Source organism: Podarcis gaigeae (genome assembly GCF_964106915.1).
Source record: "Podarcis gaigeae genome assembly, chromosome: 6".
In the NCBI taxonomy this organism is placed as follows: domain Eukaryota; kingdom Metazoa; phylum Chordata; class Lepidosauria; order Squamata; family Lacertidae; genus Podarcis; species Podarcis gaigeae.
Window position 1 is genome coordinate 55,731,512 of NC_139682.1, and position 23,339 is coordinate 55,754,850.

The window sequence follows — 23,339 nt, forward strand, 5'->3', positions numbered from 1 at the left end:
AGCTTGTAATCAATATCTAAATCAGCCACAGATTCCGAATCTCCTGGGTGCTGACCTCATCACTTCTCAGCATAGTTAATACATTACTGGCATGAAACGACATCATGATGTCAGGGCAGATATGCTGATTAAGGAAGCCAATTAAATAAGTGACCCCCACTGTAGTCATATATGTGTGATATAACTATGGATCCGCATCTGCATATTTGTACAAATATATATTATATTGCAGGGGCTGGTTATATAGTTTTTGTGCTCCAGGACACAGCTAAATTGTGTTTCTGGCAAAATTTGTGGTATGATGGTTATGTCTCTATTCAACTTGGCCAGGGGATGACTAACCTTTTTTGACCTGAGGCTGCACTGAGGCCTGGCCAACCCTCTGGGGCCTGCATAGCAGTGGTAGGCAGGGCCAAAGTGGCCAAAACACATTTATCCACTCATGTGGCAGATGCAGGCAGCCTCTCTCCTATACTCTTCTGTCAATCAGCAGAGGAACAGGAGGAGGGTCTCCTCAATGTTTGAGGATTTTTGTAGAATACTGGAACCTGCTTTGTGGGTTGGATGTGCCTGTGTCATGGACTGGTTGCATGCAAAGAAATTGTGGGAGGTGCCAGTTGGGGAACCCCCAATTTTAATGGGATGAGTTGCTGTGCTCACTAGGCCTCGCTTCCCGAGTTGACCTTTTCTTGAATAAAGAGTTAACTTTACTGATGTCATGTGATTTACTGCTGTCCCACTCCTGACAGACTGCCTCTGTAAAGAGCACTATCAGTGCTGAGTTCCACTGTGCCACATAGGCATAATCCTGACCTCTGTTATATCCTGAACATTCAGAGGTGAAAGTTCAACACTTAGGCACATAGTGAGATACAGAAATGTACAACAAATTATATAACTGCATGGTTGTCCATTAACTACGCCAAATTTTGAAACATCTCTATAGAATCACTTTCCAATGAGAAATCCTTACAGGTTTTGATAAGCTGATGTGGCTCAGTATTTCTTATTGCGCTGTCATCTTCTCTAGTTAGAACACTTACTTTAAGTGAATGTAAGTGAAGTGTTCTTCTGCTTCTGAAATCTTGCCAAGGTATTTCAAGCACAACCCTTTCAGTAACTTGATTACACACTGATCATCAACAAACAAATCTGTAGCTGAAAAATAAAGCAACAGGGAGCTGAGCTGAGACAATTTTGTAAATTTTGAAAAGGGGGAGAAAGAAACTTTTCCATCACAATACACACACACACACACACACACACACACACACAGAGAGAGAGAGAGAGGGGGGGGGGAGGAAGCAGCAGTAGCAGCAATCACCAACTTGGTGCCCTCTAAACATTTTCAACTGCAACAGCTTTGCTGGCTGGTGCTAATAGAAGTTGCAGTCCTAAACATCTGGAGGGCACTAGATTGGGGAAAGCTGCCCTATGCCATACATCAAGTGTGACCATAATTAAAGTAGTAACCATCCCACTGCATGTTATCTAAGTATTAGCCTGTTGAGATTTCTCCACAATGATCCTTAAGGAAAGCTTAATGGACTGAATAGTACAACTGAGGTTTAGCACAGTTTAAGCTGAAAAGAAATACAGAACAGATGTGTGATGAGAATATGCAGTTACATCAGTGACACACTATGATGGGATAATGAGCTGCTTGTGCGTAAAAGCTTGATCCCGCTGGGGTTTGGCCGGTCATCCAAACCCAGGCACTAACGGAGCCCCCAAAAGCATGACTCCGTCAGTCGCTGGTAGAATCTGACAGTGGGCGTCTACGGAATTTACGCCAACATAAAAGCTGTTTGACGGACATGCGCTTTCGTGACTCTCTGCGTGACAGTTTCCGGCGAAGGGAGGGAATTCCTAAAGGGGGTCTAGTTACCTCTTCACTATTCTCACTAGAAGCGTCTGAGAGCCTCCCCTCCGCTGTAACTCCTGCACTCCCCCTGCTGGTTCCTGCTTCTGCTGCAGAGTCTCTCCTACTCTGCTGGAGCCTGTCCAGCACCTCTAACTCCGATGGCAGTTCCCTGACATCCACCTCCCCCCCAGGCCCCCCTTCACCCCCTCCCGCCTCCTCTCCCACTGGCGGTGAGGGCGGAAAGCCCCTGAAAGAGCAATCCTCGTCATCAGAGGATTCAAACACTTCTAGCCACGGCGTCCCGTCTCTCTCCCCGTCTTCTTCTTCTTCGTCGGAGGCAGCTTCCTCACCCACCCCTGACTCTGGGAACCCTTCAAACTCTCCCTCCTCATCGGTGGTCCCAAAGTGTTCCCTTCTAAATCGTGCCACGGGTTGCGGTTTTATTGGGAAACGCTGATGAAATGTTTCTATTAAGATCTCGTCATTCACTACCTCTGCTGGCACCCAAGTGTTTTCCGACTCTACTTCCCCCTCCCATTCTACCAGATATTCCACCTGATTCCCCTTCCACCTGGAATCAATGATTCTTGCCACGTTCATGTCGCGCTCTCTCTCTTCTATCACGAGCGTTTGGGTGGCCTCTCTCTCACGCTCCCCCCACTCACGTCCCTCTCGGTACGGCGACAGTAATGACCTGTGAAATACTGGGTGTAATTTCATGTGACTGGGCAGTCTGAGTTTGAATGCTACTGGGTTGACCTGCTGTATGACCTCAAAGGGTCCCAATTTCTTGGGTCTCAATTTCTTACTCCCACCCTTGAACGGTAGTCCTTGGGTGGACAACCACACTCGGTCTCCCACCCTTATGATTTCACCTTCCCTCCTATTTCTGTCTGCTTGCTTCTTATATTCTTCCTTGGCTCTCTCTAAGTTAAGTTGAAGCTGACGGTGGATCGCTTCCATCTCTTCAAAAAAATGTTCCGCTGCCGGCACGCTCCACCTCTCCCCCCCCTCTCCTGGGAATGCCCGGGGATGGCACCCATAGTTTGCCAGGAAAGGACTCATCCCTGTGGACACATTCTCCGCGTTGTTGTAGGCAAATTCGGCCAGCGGTAGCTTATCTACCCAATCATTTTCTCTGTCCTTTACATAACACCTCAGGTATTGTTGCAAAATGCCGTTTGCCCTTTCCGCTTGCCCATTAGTTTCTGGGTGTCGGGCAGTGGAGAAATTGAGTTCTACTTGCAGTAAGCTCATAAGTTTCCTCCAGAACCTGGAAGTAAATTGTTTGCCTCTGTCACTGACCACCCTCAAGGGGGCGCCATGCAACCTGAAAATATGCTCTACAAACAACTTGGCGGTCTCCTCCGCTGTAACCGCATGTGAACAGGCTATAAAATGACACATTTTGGTTAATAGATCTACCACCACCATGACAGCTGTTTTGCCTTTGGATTTTGGCAGGTCCGTCATAAAATCTATGGATACTGCCTCCCAAGGCCTTTCTGGCGTGGGTAAGGGTTGTAATAGCCCCGCTGGCGCCACCCTCTCTCCTTTTGCTCGCTGGCACCTGTCGCAACCCCTAACATATTCCCGCACGTCCTCCCTCACCTTGGGCCACCAAAACTCCCTGGTAACCAACCACATGGTTTTGTGCTGTCCAAAATGTCCCGCTGTGGGGCTGTCATGCAACTGCTTGAGTACTCTGCCCCTCAGTTCCCCATCTGGTATGTACAGTGCCCCTTTGTAATACAACGCCCCGTTCTTTTCTTCAAATCCCCCTGTGTTCTCTTCTGTCCTCCTGAGTTCTCTGAGTTTCTCTTGGGCGTATTCATCGTTCTCCGTACCTTCCATCAGTTCCCTTTGCCCCACCAATGCCGCCCCACACACCCAGCGGTCTTCGGAGATTACATGCCTTGCCTCAGGCGCTCCCTCCCCCTCTAAGTACTCAGGTTTCCTGGAAAGGGCATCCGCTCTCACGTTCTCTGAACCTGGCACGTAACGAATCTCAAAGTGGAATTTGGAGAACTCCTGGGCCCATCGCACTTGTCTCTGGTTCAGGACACGGGCTGTTCTCCAATATTCCAGATTTTTGTGGTCAGTTCGGACTTGAACCTTGTGTTGCGCCCCAATCAGCAAGTGCCGCCATTTCCGGAATGCTTCATGAATGGCGAGCAGTTCTCTGTCGTACACTGTGTAGTTCCTCTCGGATTTGTTCAATTTCCGCGAAAAGAATGCACACGGTCTCCATTCCGACGTATCCTTTCCCGGCTGGAGAAGCACGGCCCCCACTGCTCGGTCTGACGCGTCAGTCTCCACTCTCATTGGTTGTTGTAGATCCACGTGCAGAAGCTGTTCTTCCGACGCAAACGCCTGCTTTAGGCGTTCGAACGCCCGCTGCGCTTCTTCCGTCCAAACAAATTTCTTTTTGCTACTAAGACAATCTGTGATGGGCGCGGTCAAATGGGCAAAGTTTTTGATGAACTTCCTATAGAAGTTTCCGAACCCCAGGAACCTTTGCACGTCCTTCTTGGTCTTTGGTGTTTTCCATTCCAGTACCGCTTGAACCTTGCTGGGATCCATGGCCAATCCCTTGTCAGACAACCGGTACCCCAGGAATTCCACCTCCCTAGTATGAAACTGACACTTCTCCAGTTTCACCCACAGCCGGTTTTCTCGCAGTTTGCTCAGTACCTCTCTTACATCTCGCACATGCTGCTCCTCATTCTCTGAGTACACCAGGACGTCATCTAAGAACGCTACGCAGTTCTTGTAGAGCAATGGCCCCAGGACGTGATTCATGAATGATTGAAAACAGGCGGAGCCTCCTTGTAATCCGAAAGGCATAACGAGGTACTCAAACGCCCCCAAGGGGGTGAACATAGTGGTCTTCCACTCATCCCCCTTCCTCACACGTATCAAGTTATATGCCCCCCTAAGGTCCAGCTTGGTAAAAATCTTCCCTTTTCTCACCTGTGTCAGAATGTCATCAATTCTAGGCATAGGGAAAGTCACTGGTTCTGACACTGCATTCAGGGACCTGAAATCACACACAAGTCTGGGCTTGCCCGTGTTTTTTTTGTCCACAAAGAACACTGGACTGCCCCCCACCGCTCGTGACTCTCTGATGAAACCTCTCTTGAGATTCTTGTCAATGAACTCCCTTAACTCCTGCATCTCACTGTCTGACATTGCATACAGCTTCCCCACTGGCAATTGTGCTCCTGGGAGTAAGGTAATTTGACAGTCAAAGGGTCTGTGCGGGGGCAATTTATCCGCTTCCTTTTCGCTGAATACGTCAATCAAGTCAGCGTATTGTGGTGGCACCTTCCCCTTGTCCATCACTTCCACCCCTGCTAGAGTGGCCCTGCTGCCTGCCTGGGCCTCTCCCTCCTTGCAGTGTTCTAGGCAATGTGCTGATCCAAAGGAAACCACGCGCTGATGCCAGCCTACTAGCGGATCATGTAGTGCCAGCCAGCTCATTCCCAAGATAATAGGGGCTCCTCCCAGGGTGGCTACGTTAAACGCTATCAGTTCTGTGTGCCGTGCCACCCTCATTATCATTGGTACAGTCTGTTGGCTCACTTCTCCTCCCAACAGCTCCCTCCCATCAATCGTGGTAACCTGCAAAGGCTTACTTAATGGGATAGTCTGTATCTGGTGCTCAGCTGCAAACTCCTTACTCATGAAATTACATGAGCTACCTGAGTCCAATAGCGCTCTTATCTTTAGTGGGTGTCCGTTTGCCAGTTCCAGCAACACCTCTATCACAAGTGCTGGTCTTGGGGGTTCCGGCGTGGGCACGTTCACTACTCCCTGGCCTGGCTGCTGTGCCCCGATGTTGGCAACCAGGCGTTGGCTTTTACTTGCTCCTTCATTTCATCCTCCTCCTTCCCCCCAACAGTTCCTGCCATCCCTTGCCATTCCTTCCTTTGCGGACAGACTCTGGCAAAGTGACCTGGCTGTTGGCAGAGATAGCATCTCTTGCCGCTCTTTCCCTCCTTCTTCCGCCCTTCACTGGTGTTTGAAACTGTGCGCGCGCGCGCTGCTCCAAGTTCCATTGGCTCTGCTGGCGGGAAAGGCTGCTCCGGAATCTCTGGAATGCGGAAGTCCTTCCAACGTTCCCCCTTTCCTTCCCGCTTTTCCAAAGCTCTAGCCTCCTGGCGTGCTCCTATGGACAGCGCTGATTTAGTCAGCTGGTCCATAGACTCCGCCCTAGGCGCCCGGGAAAGTTCATCTTTCACTGCCGGAGAGAGACCTTCTTCAAATAGCATTTGAATAGGTTCACTAGCAAGGTTCCACCCCAGTCTATGAATCAGCATGGTGAACTCAGTCCAGTACTCACGTACAGATCGGCTCCCCTGTTTACAAGCCATCAACTCCCTGCGCACCATCCCCTGCTCAATCTCGCTGGAAAACATCAAGTCCATGGCGCGAAAAAACTTCATTGTGTCCTTTAAGATTTCATTATTGGCTGCCATCAGGGGGCGAACCCAGTCCCTCGCCCCTCCCTCTAGATGGCCAATCACGTACGCCACTCTAGAGTTCTCATCGGGGAAGTCATCAAACAGTAGATTGAGAGCATATTGCATCTCTGTTCTAAAGGCTTGATAGTTCCTGGGATTCCCCCCAAATTTCTGCACCAATCCAGGCACCCTTCTGGCAAGTGGGGTGGTTTTCCCCTTATCTGCATCTTGAGCCCTCCTCTCCTCCAGCCTCGCCGTTTGCAGTGCGAGCTGGACCTCCAACGCCCTGTACCTTTCTTCCAGGCTTGGATCTGCTCCAGCTCCAGCTGCCCCGGTTCCTGCTGGTTCACTCATGATGCCCTCTGCTTGCACAAACAGCTTTCGGGGACTGTCAGATTGCTATGATGGGATAATGAGCTGCTTGTGCGTAAAAGCTTGATCCCGCTGGGGTTTGGCCGGTCATCCAAACCCAGGCACTAACGGAGCCCCCAAAAGCATGACTCCGTCAGTCGCTGGTAGAATCTGACAGTGGGCGTCTACGGAATTTACGCCAACATAAAAGCTGTTTGACGGACATGCGCTTTCGTGACTCTCTGCGTGACAGTTTCCGGCGAAGGGAGGGAATTCCTAAAGGGGGTCTAGTTACCTCTTCACTATTCTCACTAGAAGCGTCTGAGAGCCTCCCCTCCGCTGTAACTCCTGCACTCCCCCTGCTGGTTCCTGCTTCTGCTGCAGAGTCTCTCCTACTCTGCTGGAGCCTGTCCAGCACCTCTAACTCCGATGGCAGTTCCCTGACACACACATACACCATAAATCACCACGTTTTTTGTTTGTTTGTTTCTACTGCCTCTTGTCACTAATTATGGGGGAAATGGCAATGGTTGCTGGGATCCAAAGTAACATAGGCTTTAAACTTGAGAGAGGGATTTTTTTACTGAACTGAAGTGACTGCTGGTTAGCAAGAGATTAAAGAAGGTTGCTTCTGGCTAACCCATGCTATCTGTAGATAAAAGGCAAATATACACAAATGCCTACAAGAGGACCTAAAGTTGTTTGCTGAAGGAGAAAATGAAGTGTGCTTGACCCAAATCACTCCACATAAAAGCTAAATGATGTAAGGGAGGAGAGGCAAAAAAAATGTCTAGTCATGCAAGCAAAAAAGGGGGGTGTTGCTGACACGTGTCTCCAAAAATAGAGTCTGGGAAGATAGTGACCTTTCCTGTCTGGTTTAAGTATCCAGTTGGGCATTAGTTTGTCATGTCTGACCGATAATTGGCTATATACAGTTCTTTGTGCCTTGCTTGTTTGCAGCCTTACAGGATACCCTGCTGTGGCCCTTTTACTCCAATTGCCATTGAGAGCAATTGCTACTTATAAAATCATAGAATCGTAGTTGGAAGGGACCCAATGGTCATCTAGTCTTACTTCACAAGGTACAAAACTTCCTACAGAGAGCACTTCCTTGTAAGATACTGTACTGCAGAAAGGCCCAGGCGACAATGCACTTCTTTTTCTTTTCTTTCCTTTTCACTAAATGTAGTTTGATGCACTGGGAAGAAACTTTTGCGTTGCACCTGCCTATGCTATACTCAGAGCAGACCCATGGAAATCAATGGATATGACTAAGTTATCCATTGACTTTGATGGATCTATTCTGAGTACAACTTTGCTTCATCCAACCTTTGATAACGTGTGAAGACAAAAAGAGAATGGCAGGGGAAACCAATAGCTGTAAAGAGGCATTCCTTATTGCTAGGTTTCATTAACTGGTGTATCTGAAATAAATATCTGAGCTTTAAAAAAATCCCAGACTAGTCAAATTAGAATGTCATCAACCAATGGTCAATTAAAAATAAAACCAAGTGTTGTTTAGAACTAGCATGTAGCAGCCAAGAACATGCTACTGATCAGAAGCCTTCTAAGATAAAACAAAGGGTGGAAGGATTACTGCAAGTGGAGTGGGATTTCCCACTCTCTCCTCCTCCATCATGTAACCTGTACACTCCCAAAATCTGCTATGCAGATTAGAACAGATTGGGGTGGGAAGAAGTTCTAGACCTTTGGCTTATTGGCATCCAATGCCCTTTTAAATGTGTTGTGGGAGGGGGGATTATTGGCTTGTTTTTGTTCTTATTTTTATTATGTATTTTGTGTCTTTTATATTGCAGTTTTATCTTGTGAACTGCCCTGAGACCTATGGATGAAGGGTGGTATACAGATTTAATAAACAACAACAAACAACAACATTGTGCAAATAGAAATTTTTGTGCTGATGGAACGACTTACGTAGTTTTATGTTGAATACAACCAAACATAATTAAGCAAAAAAGAGCTTTGCTTGAGACATACATACATACATATTTCCCCTTGCATCTTGTTCAAAAGACCTGTGTCCCTTGTATTGCCAGAGTCATTTATTTCTTGTAACTCACCCCCCCCCCACTATGCTGACCCACATACATGCAGTTATACCACTGCATCCTTAAAGGGTAGTCAACTTCTCCCAACACAGAGACTGACTGAAGGCAGTCAATTTATTGTCAAGAAAAGTCAACTTCCCAAACTTACATCCAAATCTAAAAATAGTTGTAAATATATTCCTGGAAGTGATACTGTATTTTTTTTGTCTATAAGATGCCCCCATGTATAAGACACCTCCTATTTTGGGGGACTCAGATTTAAGAAAATGAGGGGAAATGGCCCCATGTATAAGATGCCCCCTAATTTTGGCATTATTTTTTAGTCTAATACACGGAAAAATACGATAGTATTCCCCCCCCCCAATTTAATAAGGTAGTAAGTGGGGAGGGGAGGCCAAAGCAACAGTAAAAATACTGTTACCATCTGTATCATCAACTCATTGACCCATAATCCACTTGCTGATTAAATAAAAATGGGCTAATAGGTTTACCGTCTAACAACTCAACGGACAACCACAATCTCTCACGGACCACACCCTCTGAAATTAGACATGAGTTACCTGGGCTCCTTTCCAGGGCTGCTTCTGCATCTTCCAAGCACTCCAACATACCGCCAGTCAGGTCAGGACACTTCCCAATCACTGCATAGCCATTCCAGACATACATCATCTCCTAGAAGCGATCACAGAGGAGAGCATGTTGTTACAGCAGTAGAGAAATGTAGTTACTGGAAACTAGAGGTGTTAAGCCCAAACAATTAGCTGGTTTAGTTCAAATATTCTGGAAGCAGAGTTAGCCAGTTTCAGCAAAAACAGACAAAAAACCTCCAGAACCATTTAACTCCTCAGAAAACCAACTCATTCATTTGGTTTTCTTTACAACACTGCAAGACTGTAACTTCTGCCTCCCCACCCACCTCTTACCTCCCAGTGGTGGATTTGGCCTCCCTCATTCACTGACTATTTTCCTTCAATATTCATTTTGAACTTGGCTCCTCCTTTCTTCAACCTTCCCCACTCATAATTCCCTCAAAATCAAGATAGCTTTAGCTGTCTGCCTACACTATCCACACTTTAGCCTTCTGGATTTCAAACCTCTGTTCAGCTTCCTAGGTAAACCAACACTGCTCTCTCTCTCTCATCATAGCGTCTTGTCCCAAAGAAATATGAGATCCTCTTTCTCATGGTTTCTCCAGAATCCCTTTTCTCTCTGTCTCAAGTCTGCTTCTTCTACCAACCTTTTCATAAGGTTCCTGCTCCTCATTCCATGGTTTAATTTCTTATTCAGTCACCCTACCTCCTAGGCCTTCTTTCCAACCTACTCATACTGGTTCTCACAACCTTTGGTCTGCACAAGCTCTCTCTAAAATGAACTATTTTGTTTTATCATGGAAGCTTCAAGTTGACCAGACAGAAAATTGCTGACTCATTCACTCTGATGGTGCAGAATGTTCGTGAACATTCATGTCCATAGCAACTCAGCCAAAGGATAAGAGAAAGAAGCAACAGGACATTTTTTTTGTGATATTGGTATGCAAACTCAGTAAAGGAAAAAATCTTTTGTTAGGCTGATAGCTATGTTATTTTTAAAATATGTTGTAAGCCGCTTTGAGCACTTCGGAAAGGCGGCATACAAATAAAATGATTGACTGATGCTGGGTGAGGCTGATGGGAATTGTAGTCCTCCAGATGTTGTTGAATACCAGGTTGACTAAATTATGAACCAGCAGACTTAACGTTTGAATCTCACCTCAACCACAATACAATGTGGTTCTTAGGCAAGCCACCATATTTCAGTCATAGTCTACCCACTCTCCACTTGCAACATAGGGATAATATTGCCCTACCTTACAGGGTTGTTATAAAGATTACAAAGGTGATCGATCTGGTATACTTCAGTTTGTTCAAAGAGTATGCATAAATGCTGAAGGAGAGCTTTTTTCTTAAAAAAATGTTTAGGGGTACTCTCATTTTCCTACTCATATTGAAATAAGGCCCCTCAATGAGGCCAAACTTAGATTTAGAAAATGTTTAGGGGTATGAGTCCCCCTGCATCCCTCCAGAAAAAAGCACTAATAATAATAATAATAATAATAATAATGCTTGTGAACTAGGTAACCTCTGAAATATATTTTACAACCACTTTTTCAAAGATCAGAATGTTATAAAAATGTGCATGATGCACGTAGTTAGCAGTAAAAATTTTATCTACTGCTGGACCAACTGAACTGCTACACTTTTTGCCAGATTTCAGGCCTTGCCTTTTTTCCCTGCAAATAATGTTCAGCCTGTCCATCCAGCCTAGCTGAATTCCTTTGTTCTTAGAGAATGCCAATAGCCACACCCCAAATTATGCCGAGATGTGCAAGAAAGTGTTCCATTTTATTTCTATCTACTTTGAACACCCACTGCTATAGAAAGGTATGCAATGACTGAAAAATTGCAAGGTCTGTAGTCTCCTTGGACAAATAAAAAGCAAAACATTTGATCCTATACTATTTTTTCCTCTTGGCTACTTTTTATCTGGGTTAGGCCACCCTGTACATTACTTTTCTTCCTGTTTTGGCAGATTAGACTGAACAGATTCAACTGAAGCAGCATCATCTTGTACATCAGCTTTATATATTTTGTACTGAACAATTCTGTAACTGAATGGAGAAACTGTGTTTTTGTCAAGATCATTCTAGCAGGGATTTGAAGAAAATAAAAATAAAAAAATATATAATAAAAAATTGCAGTACAAAATATATCCCCCCACTTTAAATTAGAAGCTTCCAGCAGTAAGGACCTTTCGATCCAAAGCAAATAGACCTAGCACAATTAACTATTAACAGAGTGCTATAAATAGCTTCAATACCAACTTCCAGTTCCTCAATGGAGAGAATTGTTAAAGAGCACCATCTGCTGTGTTTGTGGTGCAAGTTCAGCAGAAAAAGGAGGATACATAGAGTCAAGGTGGCTTGCAAGAATCACATGTTTCAATACTAGACTCCACTAACTTTGACCTGAAAGAGATGTAATGTAGGTGCTTATTTGCTCCCAGTAGCCATAATCACTGGATGCAGGCTAGGGCTGGGTGATTTATCAATATATCATGCAAAACTGGTTTGAAGTTCACATCGTAATAATTGTTTCATAATATTTGAGCTGGCAATATATCGTGAATCACAATGTGTGTAAGAGCTGGGTGATATTTGGTTTTCAACATTGCGATAACTCACCAGTTAAACGTTACAATGTTATCGCTAGCTAAACCTCACAATATCACCAGCTAAACACTGCAATGTTATCACCAGCTAAACACTGCAATCTACCACAATGTCTGAGGCGAACAGGACAATGTCCTGGCAACTGCTACTACTTAGGTGGTCTAAAACGGATAAATGACAATCATCACACACTCAGTTTCATCAGGAAGCAAGCCAAAATGCATTCCAAACAGGACTTTTGGTTTGGGGCTTAGCTACCAAATGGTGGTATTCAGGACAATCCAAAGAACCATAAAAATATGGTTTATCCACAATGTGTTATGCAACTGGATGCATACATTTCTATATACTTAGGCTGTTGTCCACATGATCCACCCACCTGTTTTTCCCTGGTACAGCAGAGCATATGCATGAAAGTATGCACATGCAGTGTCCATTATTAGCTGCCATGACAGGAGCATTTCAAGCCTCTCCCCCCGCCCCCACAACCATTTCATTTAAAAAAGAAATAACCAGGGAAGTTTTTATATAAATAATGAGATCTCTAAGCAATGGATGGGCAGGGGAAGCCTCTTCATCTTACCAAAACAGGTACAGGAAGTGGAACAGGATTTGAGGACAGATATCGGCGGGATTTCCGAATTGCAAACTTTTCTGTAGGCAGGGACTTTCCTGCTATTTTCAGTTTCAAACTAGGCACAGCCCTGTGAGGTGTGGGGGAGATGAAAGGAAGCATACAAAATTTCATTTGCTTTATCTACTACATACTGCAGCCCTCTGAACTAGAAAGACAATATCAGAACTGAAAACTCTCCCCTATATTTTCCCATATGCATTGTCAAGCAGCAGATTCCATTCTAAAGATGATCAGCTCTGAAGAAGTATTTATTTTCTTTAACAAAATGTGTATACTGCTGCTTAGTGACAGAATCAGACATGCATCTCACGGCCCCTTAAACCTGTACGTAATTTAAAAACACTTTGTGGCAGCTACAGAAGTTAGAAGATTCTGGCATTTCCAAGTTTCCTACAACAAATACCTGAGGATGGTACTACAGTAGCTGCAGTAATGGCACATCCAATTCAAATTATCCACCCCGTGTCTTGCCCCAGAGTTAAAGACCACCAAATGCTCCCTGCAGGCTTCTCCATAGGCCACAACCCTTCCAGCTCTGCTTCATGCCCTCCTTAAGGGCTTGCCTTGTCTGGTTCACATGCATCCTTAACACTGTGATCATGCCTGTTGCATGCCAGAACGGAGCAAAATTGGGGTGCAGAAACGTGCATCTCTGCTGTGGCTAGAATGTAGCCTATATAGAAATGTTAAGATTTTCATGTGTTGCTCCATATACATTTAATCTTGACCCTCTATCCCATGTGACACAGAAGAAGGGATTCACTTAATGTTACTGTGGGTAGGATTCCTATGTCTCAAGTAGTAGGAGAGAATTAAAACTATATTCAAGAAATGTTGCTGAATTATCCCATTGGCCATAAATTAAAATATGGCCTGGTGTTACATACAGAGGAATGTACAAAGTTACAATTTTAGGTGTAGAGCTGGGCTGAATACAATGGGTATTTCTTTCGTGACTAATCTCAGTCAATATACAGACCTTGTGAAGACTCAGGTAATCTTACCGATATAGTGCAACATCATCATCCCCAAAAGGCTTATGATCATCTGGTCCAAACATACAGAGATAAGCTGCTTTCATATATATGTATGTAGCCTAAAATGAAAATTATGTATGATTAAAAATCCTTCTTGTAATTTATATTCCTGTATCATCTTCAATATCTAAGACAGAATGGTGAAACATTTAAGGGATATGGCCTTATACTATCGGAAGTGAAATTACCTAGAACATATATTCTTGCATTAGGATATTGTAACCAAAACAAAGCAGAAAAGGGAAGTAAATACATCAGAAACATATACTAGAACTCAATTCTTTCTGTATCCAAGTTTTTCTACTTGCAAAGAATATGTGTGTACAGATACATACTTTTACACAGTGCTATTTTTCTAGAAAAAGAGGTGCCGCAATGCACCATGAATGCCTCCCTTGATCTCTTATTATGGCAATGGCGCACACCTGAGAGGTGCCGGAACTGAGTTCCGATGATTTCTGGCCGGGGGAAAAGCCCTGATTTTACAGTTTAGTACGTGTGTGTGTGTGTTTGAAGAAAACAGATCTTACACCAAGGAACAGCTTTTGGGCACTTGGTTTCAAGGAAGTTAAGTCAAAAGTACATGACTATGGTCATTCCTATTCCTTTACTCACTCCTGAGGATGGCATGAATCTATCCTGATTAACATTGTTTTTATAGGCTCAAAAAAGGCACCATTAGTCTAGAATCGTAATCCAGCAGCACTGCCATTTGCCTAGCCCTGCCCCAAAAGCAGGCTATTCTTAGGCTTTGTCCTCATCTAAAGTGGTAAATCTATGTTTAATGGTTCCATTTCAGACTGAAGATGGAGGTGCAAAAGACTGAATGCTTATTCATACAAAACAACACTCTATACATGAAACTAGGGAAATGGCTAAGTTTCTATGTGTGGGCAATTTTTGTAAGGAAAAGCATTCAGGCATGTGAGCACTCACTTGTAGTCTAAAGTGGTACAGTCAAGACAAAGGTTTACCCATTGTCAGTAGGAACTAAGCCTTGCTGCAACTGCATTTACTATAACACGTCAATAGGGCTAATATGTTCTAAGTGTCCAAATCAGGTAGCAAGACCCACTAGCAATATATTTCACAACCCCCATCCCTACCCTGCCAGGCACATTATACCATGAAAAAGTAAAATTGAATTTTTGTAAGAAAATCCTGATTTACATAGCATTTAAAAAGCATAAGGGGAAGAAACTTATAAAAATGGGAAACACACAGGACTAAGTATAATAATACAAGATTCCTACACTGCCCAGCTCAATATCTTACCATAAGAAGGAGCCCAAACTTATACGGTTTTAACTACTCATTTATTCAAGCCACTTCAAAATGAAGACACATGTTGTCTCAGAACAAAAGAGAAGCAGAACATCTACCCCACAGCCAACCGGAATTTCTCTTGCCAAAGCAGCAGTTGGTTCTGCTGTGAGACATTTATTTGGACTGAAAGTGTATCCAATCAGAATTAGCAAAGAAAGGCTTTTAGCAAGTCAAGCAGAGAACAGAAAAACTACCCAATTATTGAAGAGTAAGCAAAAGCACAGAAGGCTTTCAAATTTCATGCAAATGTGAGCCTTTTTTTCTAGACAACACAAGAGTACACATCTTGCTATCTGAGCGAGACAGGATTCCTACACAGGAAATTGAACACACATTTATTATCAAAACAAGCTGCTTGAAGGGAGGAGAAAGATTTGGGATATTACAAAAGGCAGACCTGGACAGGTTAAGCTGACCAAATGTATAAAAATGGAGACAATTTCCATCAGAAGCCCCTAAACTTTCTCAGTGGAAAGCAATCACTTCTTCGGGGGAAATTAAAAAGATAGCAATCAGGGACACAGTGGAAATGAGCCAGCAGACATGGCTTCTCTTCGCATGCTTACTGAACAGCTCAGAACAAGAGAGAAGACCAAAGCTACAGGCCTATCAAGGACTCTGGCTCTATGCAACAGCATATGCCACTTGAGCTTGATTAAGAGGACAAAGTGTCTGCTGCTAAAGTACAACTAGGAATGGCATTGTTTTATATCTTCAGTGGCCTTTCAATCATATTTTAATGTCTACCTGGAATAAATCTACTCAAAAACTGATTGATCCAAATCACAACATAACATTACTTTTCTTTATCAGATGTGCTCGTCAGCACATCTTCCTTGTACTCACCTTGGACCAGGTGTTCTCTTTGCTGAGCAGATCTGCATAGAAGTATGCCATCTTCCACTGACGTTTGTATGTGAAGCACCACATGAGTTCCCAATAGCACATGTGATGAAACTGCTTCCAATTCTGCTGGGCTTCACAACATTCTTCAAACCTTTTGATGGCCTAGAAAATCAAAAGAAAACCTTAAAGGACTACACCCCTCATTCAAAAATGTCAGGGCAGCTTTTGAACATCCTTGTCAAGCATGCACTCAGGCCAGAAGCCATACACTACTGTATCAATCACATACTACAATCAATTCTGACAGTCTGTATCTCCGTTGAAAGGGGGAGACAGAAATGATACAAGATATCAATAACTTTGCTTAGAAACGTTATTTCTTACTTTTAATTCAATTTTGATGCTACACTTCCTCCAAGTAGTTCAGGGGGCATATATTGTTCCACACCTCCTACACTGTGAGATAGGTTAGGCTGAGCGAGAAAATACTAACCCAAAAACATTCAGTGAGGTTCAAGGTGGTGTGCAGATTTGAATCTGCGTATGCCAAGTCCTAGCAAAACACTATCACATCATATTGGTTCTCAAACCAAGAGCCAATTCACAGTTTAGTATAATTTAGTGTTGTTTCCACTCAGTACCTAACAATAATAGATGCTCCATTTATTTTTGTTCAAGTATTTATATTCTATTTTTAATGCTCAGAGAGGCTTGAATGAACTTAAAATAATAAAAATTTTAAAACCCACCACTACACTCACACAGCAGAGCAGAAATAGCTGTAATCAGTCCAAAATCTAAATCCAGAAGGCTCAAATGATTTAAAATGCCTAGGCAAAAATGTCAGGCTTTGCACCAGGTGGGGAAGGTAGTCCACAGCAGAGACATTACAGCTGAAGGGCATCTCATCCAGTGACAGGGTTGCGCCAGTGGAGAAGGACCTCTGAAGATGACCTTCATATATGGTCAGGTTCATGTGGAAAATAAGATGGCAAATAGCCTTGCTTTTCTACCGTGATTTGCTTACAATCTTTATCGAATCCTTCTTATCAAATCTGCCAGGTCAACCAGTTGCATGCCCTTCTACTTCTTTCAGACCAACATCCATTTGTCACTCTTAGTGTGGCCAAGTACTGTACTGCAGAGAGCAAAACCCACCAGGAACTGTGATCATAAGGACAAAGATTTCTTAAGCCCCAAGGAAGGTATGTGAAGGATAAAAACAAATTACTTACTCCATCAACATTGCCTCTTATTGTTTCTATTCTCCCTGCAAAAAACAGGAATATGGATCCCTGGAATAAATCAAGAAAAAACATTGGCAACAATTTTAATGTGCATTTAATCATCTTTCTACAGTAAGATATTACACTGGTACACATATCAGGCCTATTTAAGATATATCTTACTTTTGGATATCGAGCCAAGTAAGGCTTAAGAAGTTTCTCTGCTTCTTCAACATTTCCTTTTCCTGTCCCTAAATTAATTGGGAGAACAAAAAATTAGAAAGTGGGGGTAGCCCAGACTTAGTTTACATTGTGAGTCCTTTCCATACTTTCTCTCAAGGCCAAATATAAACATTAATTTAGCTCAAAAATAATGGTGACACAAAAATATTAAAAGCAAATGATTACAGGGAAATCCTCATCAAAACTGAGCAGCTCCTAAATAGTCCAAAGATAGGTGACTTTTAGGCAACGCATTAAGACAAGTTTGGGCATTTACAGGTTTCACTGGGGAGGGGATCCTGTAAAACTGAAGCTATGGGCAGGAAGAGTCACACTTCTAGAATCAGCAACCCCAAGCTCCCTAAAGCTGCATCCCTATAAAGGCCTCATATCATCTGATCCCAGTGACTAGGAAGACCTGTGCTAAGGTTTTTAAAACAAGTTAAAGAGTGGTTAGGGGAACAGCAAACACCTAACAAAATGCTTGCATTTATAGCTCATAATGTTATGTTTCTGTTTAAATTGCTAGGATTAGCCTGGTTCAAAAACTGTCTATATGTTTTCAACAGAATTTTGGGATGAGCTATGCATATATCTCAAAGTGCAAGTAGATAAATAGGTACTGATCTGGCAGAAAGGTAAACGGCGTTTCCGTGCGCTGCTCTGGTTCGCCAGAAGCGGCTTAGTCATGCTGGCCATATGACCCAGAAGCTGTACACCAGCTCCCTCAGCCAATAAAGTAAGATGAGCACCGCAACCCCAGAGTTATCCGCGACTGGACCTAATGGTCAGGGGTCACTTTACCTTTACCTTTATGCATATATCATATCCATCTTAAGTGTTTCTTGAAGAAAATAAAAATTTGTGAAGAATTAAGTCATACATGAAAAATTCTAAAGCTATTCTGAATAAGTAATTCACAACCAGCTAAGTGATGAACACACTCCTTCCTATCCCCATACCATTTTGGATGTATGAAGGGTCAACATTTAGAGAAGAAAATGAATCCTACCTAGCACAAAAGTCATGAAGGTATGATAGCAGAGCAGTAGCATAGTGCACAGCACGGACCTAAAGCTGTACACTGAGGCTCCTTCTTGAAGCTGTCGCAGACCATGTTCCTGCATCACAGTCAGATAAATGGCTGTAAATTAATTACACCTGTGGTTTGCTCTATTTGTTCCACTGTAACTAAGGAGAGAAGTATCTTCCAACACCGAAAGTTAAATTGGTTTACTCAGCTAGTACAGGAGAACAATATCAATGTATGTCACCATAGTGCCCAATAAAGTTATCAGACATCTCTTTCACAAAACACCAAATGAATGAAGTAGTGGTTACAGAAAATGCAACAGCAATTAACATGTGTTCCCCTTAAAAGATGTGCCTAGTACTTCAAGACTCCCATAAAAGTGCCTGGCTTAAAACTGTCTATCAAAAACTTCACTCTTGTGGCCTATCCCCACAACACCTACTCACTTTGGGCCCCACTAAAGCAAACAGTGTAACTGGTCAACGTCTAAAAGATAACGAGCACCAGAATAACCTGGCCACTATAAGGAAATTCTGTCCTTAGTATGTTCGGTTTCCATCTCTCCATTTTGATTCTCTGGCCCCATATCCACACAAACTTATTATCCCAAAATACAGACGTGCTTTTACACTTGTAAGACTGGATGTTTTGCCATCTGCGGTACTTGAGGGTTGATTCCAAAAGATTCCGCCTGAGAAACGTCTTTGCCCCTGTGGAGATGGTAGCACTGAAACAGCGGCACATGTCCTCCTGTCCTGTACTCTCTACAAAGACCTGAGGAACGAGATCATCACCCCACTCCTACTAACCATCCCAGAGTGCTCAACCACTGCCACAATGTCCTTTCTTCTATCAGATCAAAATGAGCAGATAACAGCAAGGTTGCTAGGTTCATAGCAGGGGCAATCAGAATAAGGGCCACTAACTGACTGCTGGTTCAGGACTTTAAATTGTGTTTTTATATCAAATTTCCTTTTCTGCATATACTGTAATGTTTTGCTGTTGCTATGGCCATTGACTAATGCGAATAAAGTTTTATTTATCTTATCTTATCTTACTGTAATGTGTGTGTGTGTGTGTAGCAGTTCTTAGTTTTATCTGTACTGTATACATGCCGACAGCAGCCACAAAATTAAAAGATCCATGCTTCTTGGGAGAAAAGCAATGACAAACCCAGACAGCATCTTAAAAAGTAGAGACATCACCTTGCCAACAAAGGTTCAGATAGTAAAAGCTATGGTTTTCCCAATAGTGACGTATGGAAGTGAGAGCTGGACCATAAAGAAGGCTGATCGCCGAAGAATTGATGCTTTTGAATTATGGTGCTGGAGGAGACTCTTGAGAGTCCCATGGACTGCAAGAAGATCAAACCTTTCCATTCTGAAGGAAATCAGCCCTGAGTGCTCACTGGAAGGACAGATCGTGAAGCTGAGGCTCCAATACTTTGGCCACCTCATGAGAAGAGAAGACTCTCTGGAAAAGACCCTGATGTTGGGAAAGATGGAGGGCACAAGGAGAAGGGGCAGAGGTCGAGATGGTTGGATAGTGTTCTCGAAGCTACCAGCATGAGTTTGGCCAAACTGTGGGAGGCAGTGGAAGACAGAAGTGCCTGGCGTGCTCTGGTCCATGGGGTCACGAAGAGTCGGACACGACTAAACGACTAAAAAACAACAACAACATAGATGCCACCTAAATGTTCACAGTGGTGGCTCCTACCCTGAAATTATATTAGCTTAGAGAGCATTTGGGAGCCAGCTATGGGGTGCAACTAAAAATGTACTCATTTACCCAGGCATTTGCTGACCGCTAATACTGACTCCTGGCATTTCTGGCTACTGCAATCAATATTGATGTTTTACAGGTTTTTATTTATAGGATTTTTATTGTTGTATTTTATTATTGTTCAGAGAAGTGCCTTGGTAAGTCTTTTGAAATGACAGGTGGCATATAAAAGATTTTAATAAATGAAACAACATAAACAAACATATACTTGCCTTATTTCCTGAAAACCCAACAAACTCCAGTAACCGTACAATCCTTGATGGTAACATAGACAAAGTCTATAGAAATAAAAACCAAAGAATATTTGTGGGAAGAAAATTATATTTAGATATATATTTATTTTACCTGCAACATCTCAGAAAAGCTATTTTACAAATAAAAGGATCAGAACAGGTTTCATATCAAGCTCACCTAAAATGGCTTCCATATGTCATGTTTGCCATACCACACACCCCTCAATAGCACTGAGTACAATGCAATTTCTTATTATTTGTTAGTTTATTTAGTACTACATGTTTAAGCCATATTTTAGGGCAAACTGAGAGCCAGTGTGGTGTAGTGGTTAAGAGCAGTGGACTCGTTATCTGGGGAACCGGGTTCGTGTCTCCGCTCCTCCACATGCAGCTGCTGGGTGACCTTGGGCCAGTCACACTTCGTTGAAGTCTCTCAGCCCCACTCACCTCACAGAGTGTTTGTTGTGGGGGAGGAAGGGAAAGGAGAATGTTAGCCGCTTTGAGACTCCTTCGGGTAGTGATAAAGCGGGATATCAAATCCAAACTCTTCTTCTTCTTCTTCTTCTTCAAACTCTTCTAAGGCATATTATTTACACATAATGTGGAGAGTTCCCATGTCAGCAGAAGAAATAATGGGGCAGGTGTGGGAAGATGCTCAATGCCTCCACAGCCTTGGGCCAATTAGAGATGAGCAAGTCATGGGTCAAGTCATCTTACACCAGAGTGGAGACAACACATCTCTACCAGGTAACAAGCTTGTGAGGTTGGTAATTACAATCTGCCATGGTAGTGAGGAAGGTCAAACAGTAGGCAGGGTTAGTTTTCTGTGTGTGTTTTTGCTCTTCCTTCCTTCATTATGAAAGCAGCAGTATAAAGTGGTGCCTTACAGTCTTATTATTTTGGAAATAAGCTTAACAAGCATATCTAGAAGTGAAGCTGAACAAATGCCTTTTTTCTGGGGGGACGCATGGGGACGCATACCCCTAAACATTTTGTGAATCTAAGTTTGGTCTCATTGAGGGGCGGTATTTTAATACGAATAGGAAAATGAGAGTACTCCGAAACATTTTTTAAAGAAAAAAAGCTCTGAGCTGAATCATCAGAAAAGAAGATTCCAGTATGAAGGAGCCACTTCTGTTATTTTTGTTCAAGTCACCTTTATAAAGGAAAATCTTGACATTTGATGTACTTATACCTGGAGCCCTATTGGGCACTATGAGTAAAAATCATGGTTCAGCAACTATCCGAGTTCCAGATTACAGGAAACCTTCTGCATGTACAACTAAACATGCAAAACACCCACCCCACAGATAATTGCATAAACATCAGGGGAGGAGCATGCAAAGTTACTCCTCTGTTGCTGAACATGTGAGCTTATAATACCACACATGTGCAAACTAAGAGCCTAGCTATGTGTTATTGTACTTTAGTTATGCAATTAGCAATTGAATTGTGGGTTAAAAAAAATTATATACTAGGAGGGGGGCTGTCATCAATCAGTGAGGGTTTTTAAGCCTTCTCTCTCTGGAGTTCAAGAAAAACGGGACTGTGCTCAGCAATCACCATTAGAAAAAAATATCCCTTCAGCACCAATTTCTAATAAAGGAGGATGAGGTGTTACTGGAGAGGGAAGACTTAAATGTTATTTTCTTGCATACTGAAGGTACCGATGAAACTACCATCCCCTACTCCCAATATTTCCATTGTTAAAAACCACAGTGCAATTGCTAATCACATAATTAATATAACTTGTAGTTAGCTAGCCCCTACAAATTCTACAAACAGTTCACAAGTAGCTCACAAGCAGATACTGATATAAAATATAAAATCAGAAGGGTCATAATGGAGGGAACCTTCCTGCAAATTAAAATTGCAATATCATAAAAGCTTTTCATCAGCACAGCAGCTCTTCAATACATAATGCTGCCCTTATAACATTCTGATTACTGGCAAGAAACAAGCTATATATAATAGAATAATCTGAGCATTTCCAGTGTGACAAATATAGCTCTTGCAAACTTGATGAGTTTGAGCTTCAAGCACATGTTGTAAGGTTTCACACATTTCCTCCCTGAAAAGGCCTTCACTCCTTCACACAGCTTAATTCATTTCCTGAAATGCTTGTGATTTTAATCACTGTAGCCTAAACGTTCTTTATAATTGGTATCTTGTTATAAAATTTGCACAGGTGAAAAGCATACAGGAAATTATGGCGAGGACTAGTTTCTCGAAACTCAAAACACAGAAAGCTTGTGGGGCACTAATGAAATTCTATTTTACATTGGGTGGCCAGTTATTAGAACCTGTGCTGAAAATCTTCGCCAGTAAAGTGGTTTCCCAAATGCTCTATGGGGTAGTGATATGGGGCATGGACCCAAATGCTAACAAAGCCTTAGAAATAGTACAGAACAAATTTCTCAGGAAAGTGCTTTTGCTCCCCAAGGGGACCCCAGCTGCTCTTATCCACGTTGAAGCAGATGTGACAACAATATGGGCTAGAATTGACTATCTGTGTCTAAGCTATGTGAAAAGACTCCAATCTCTCTCGGAGGAGAGATTCCCTGCTATGTCCCACACTGAAGGGGAACAGTCCATATGCTGGAAGGCTGACATCCAAAGCTTCTTGTCCCAATATCAATTACAAGATCTTCAGGTGACCATGAAGATGGATAGGAGGCACCTAAGAGATTGTCTCTTTAGGTCTGATGAAGAAAGGGATTTATCCACGATTGCCTCTACCAAAAGTTCACCATGGCTCCCACTTATTAAACGGAGCACACCCGAGCTAGATATCTGACAAAGCTCCCACTAAGAATCGCTTTTACAGAATTATTATTCCAATCAATGCCCTCAATGGTGTTGGATGCTCGGTACAGCAAAGTACAGTACTAGGAGAGACTTTGTATATGTGGGCAACCCTGTGTAGAGGATCTGTACCATTATTTATTGCAATGCCCACTATATAGAGATCCAAGAGACCAATTTATAAAACCCCTGCTTACGAATGGAATACACTCTAACGGGGTGGAAAGGGTGAAA

The 23,339-nt window shown here is 43.0% G+C and overlaps 1 protein-coding gene across 4 annotated transcripts in view; it reads right to left on the reverse strand.

Annotated features, from left to right (window-relative positions):
* Positions 1–23,339, reverse strand: part of TTC39A (tetratricopeptide repeat domain 39A) — a 51,726-nt gene that overhangs the window by 5,667 nt on the left and 22,720 nt on the right. For all 4 annotated transcript variants that reach the window (XM_083742439.1, XM_083742440.1, XM_083742441.1 and 1 more), the window contains 9 exons: positions 20,280–20,345; positions 18,265–18,373; positions 17,214–17,281; positions 17,040–17,099; positions 15,805–15,966; positions 13,600–13,691; positions 12,542–12,662; positions 9,311–9,422; positions 1,044–1,158 (listed from right to left, as the gene is read on the reverse strand). In XM_083742439.1, the coding sequence (XP_083598565.1) occupies positions 1,044–1,158; positions 9,311–9,422; positions 12,542–12,662; positions 13,600–13,691; positions 15,805–15,966; positions 17,040–17,099; positions 17,214–17,281; positions 18,265–18,373; positions 20,280–20,345 (905 nt within the window). The remainder of the gene's footprint in view (positions 1–1,043; positions 1,159–9,310; positions 9,423–12,541; positions 12,663–13,599; positions 13,692–15,804; positions 15,967–17,039; positions 17,100–17,213; positions 17,282–18,264; positions 18,374–20,279; positions 20,346–23,339) is intronic.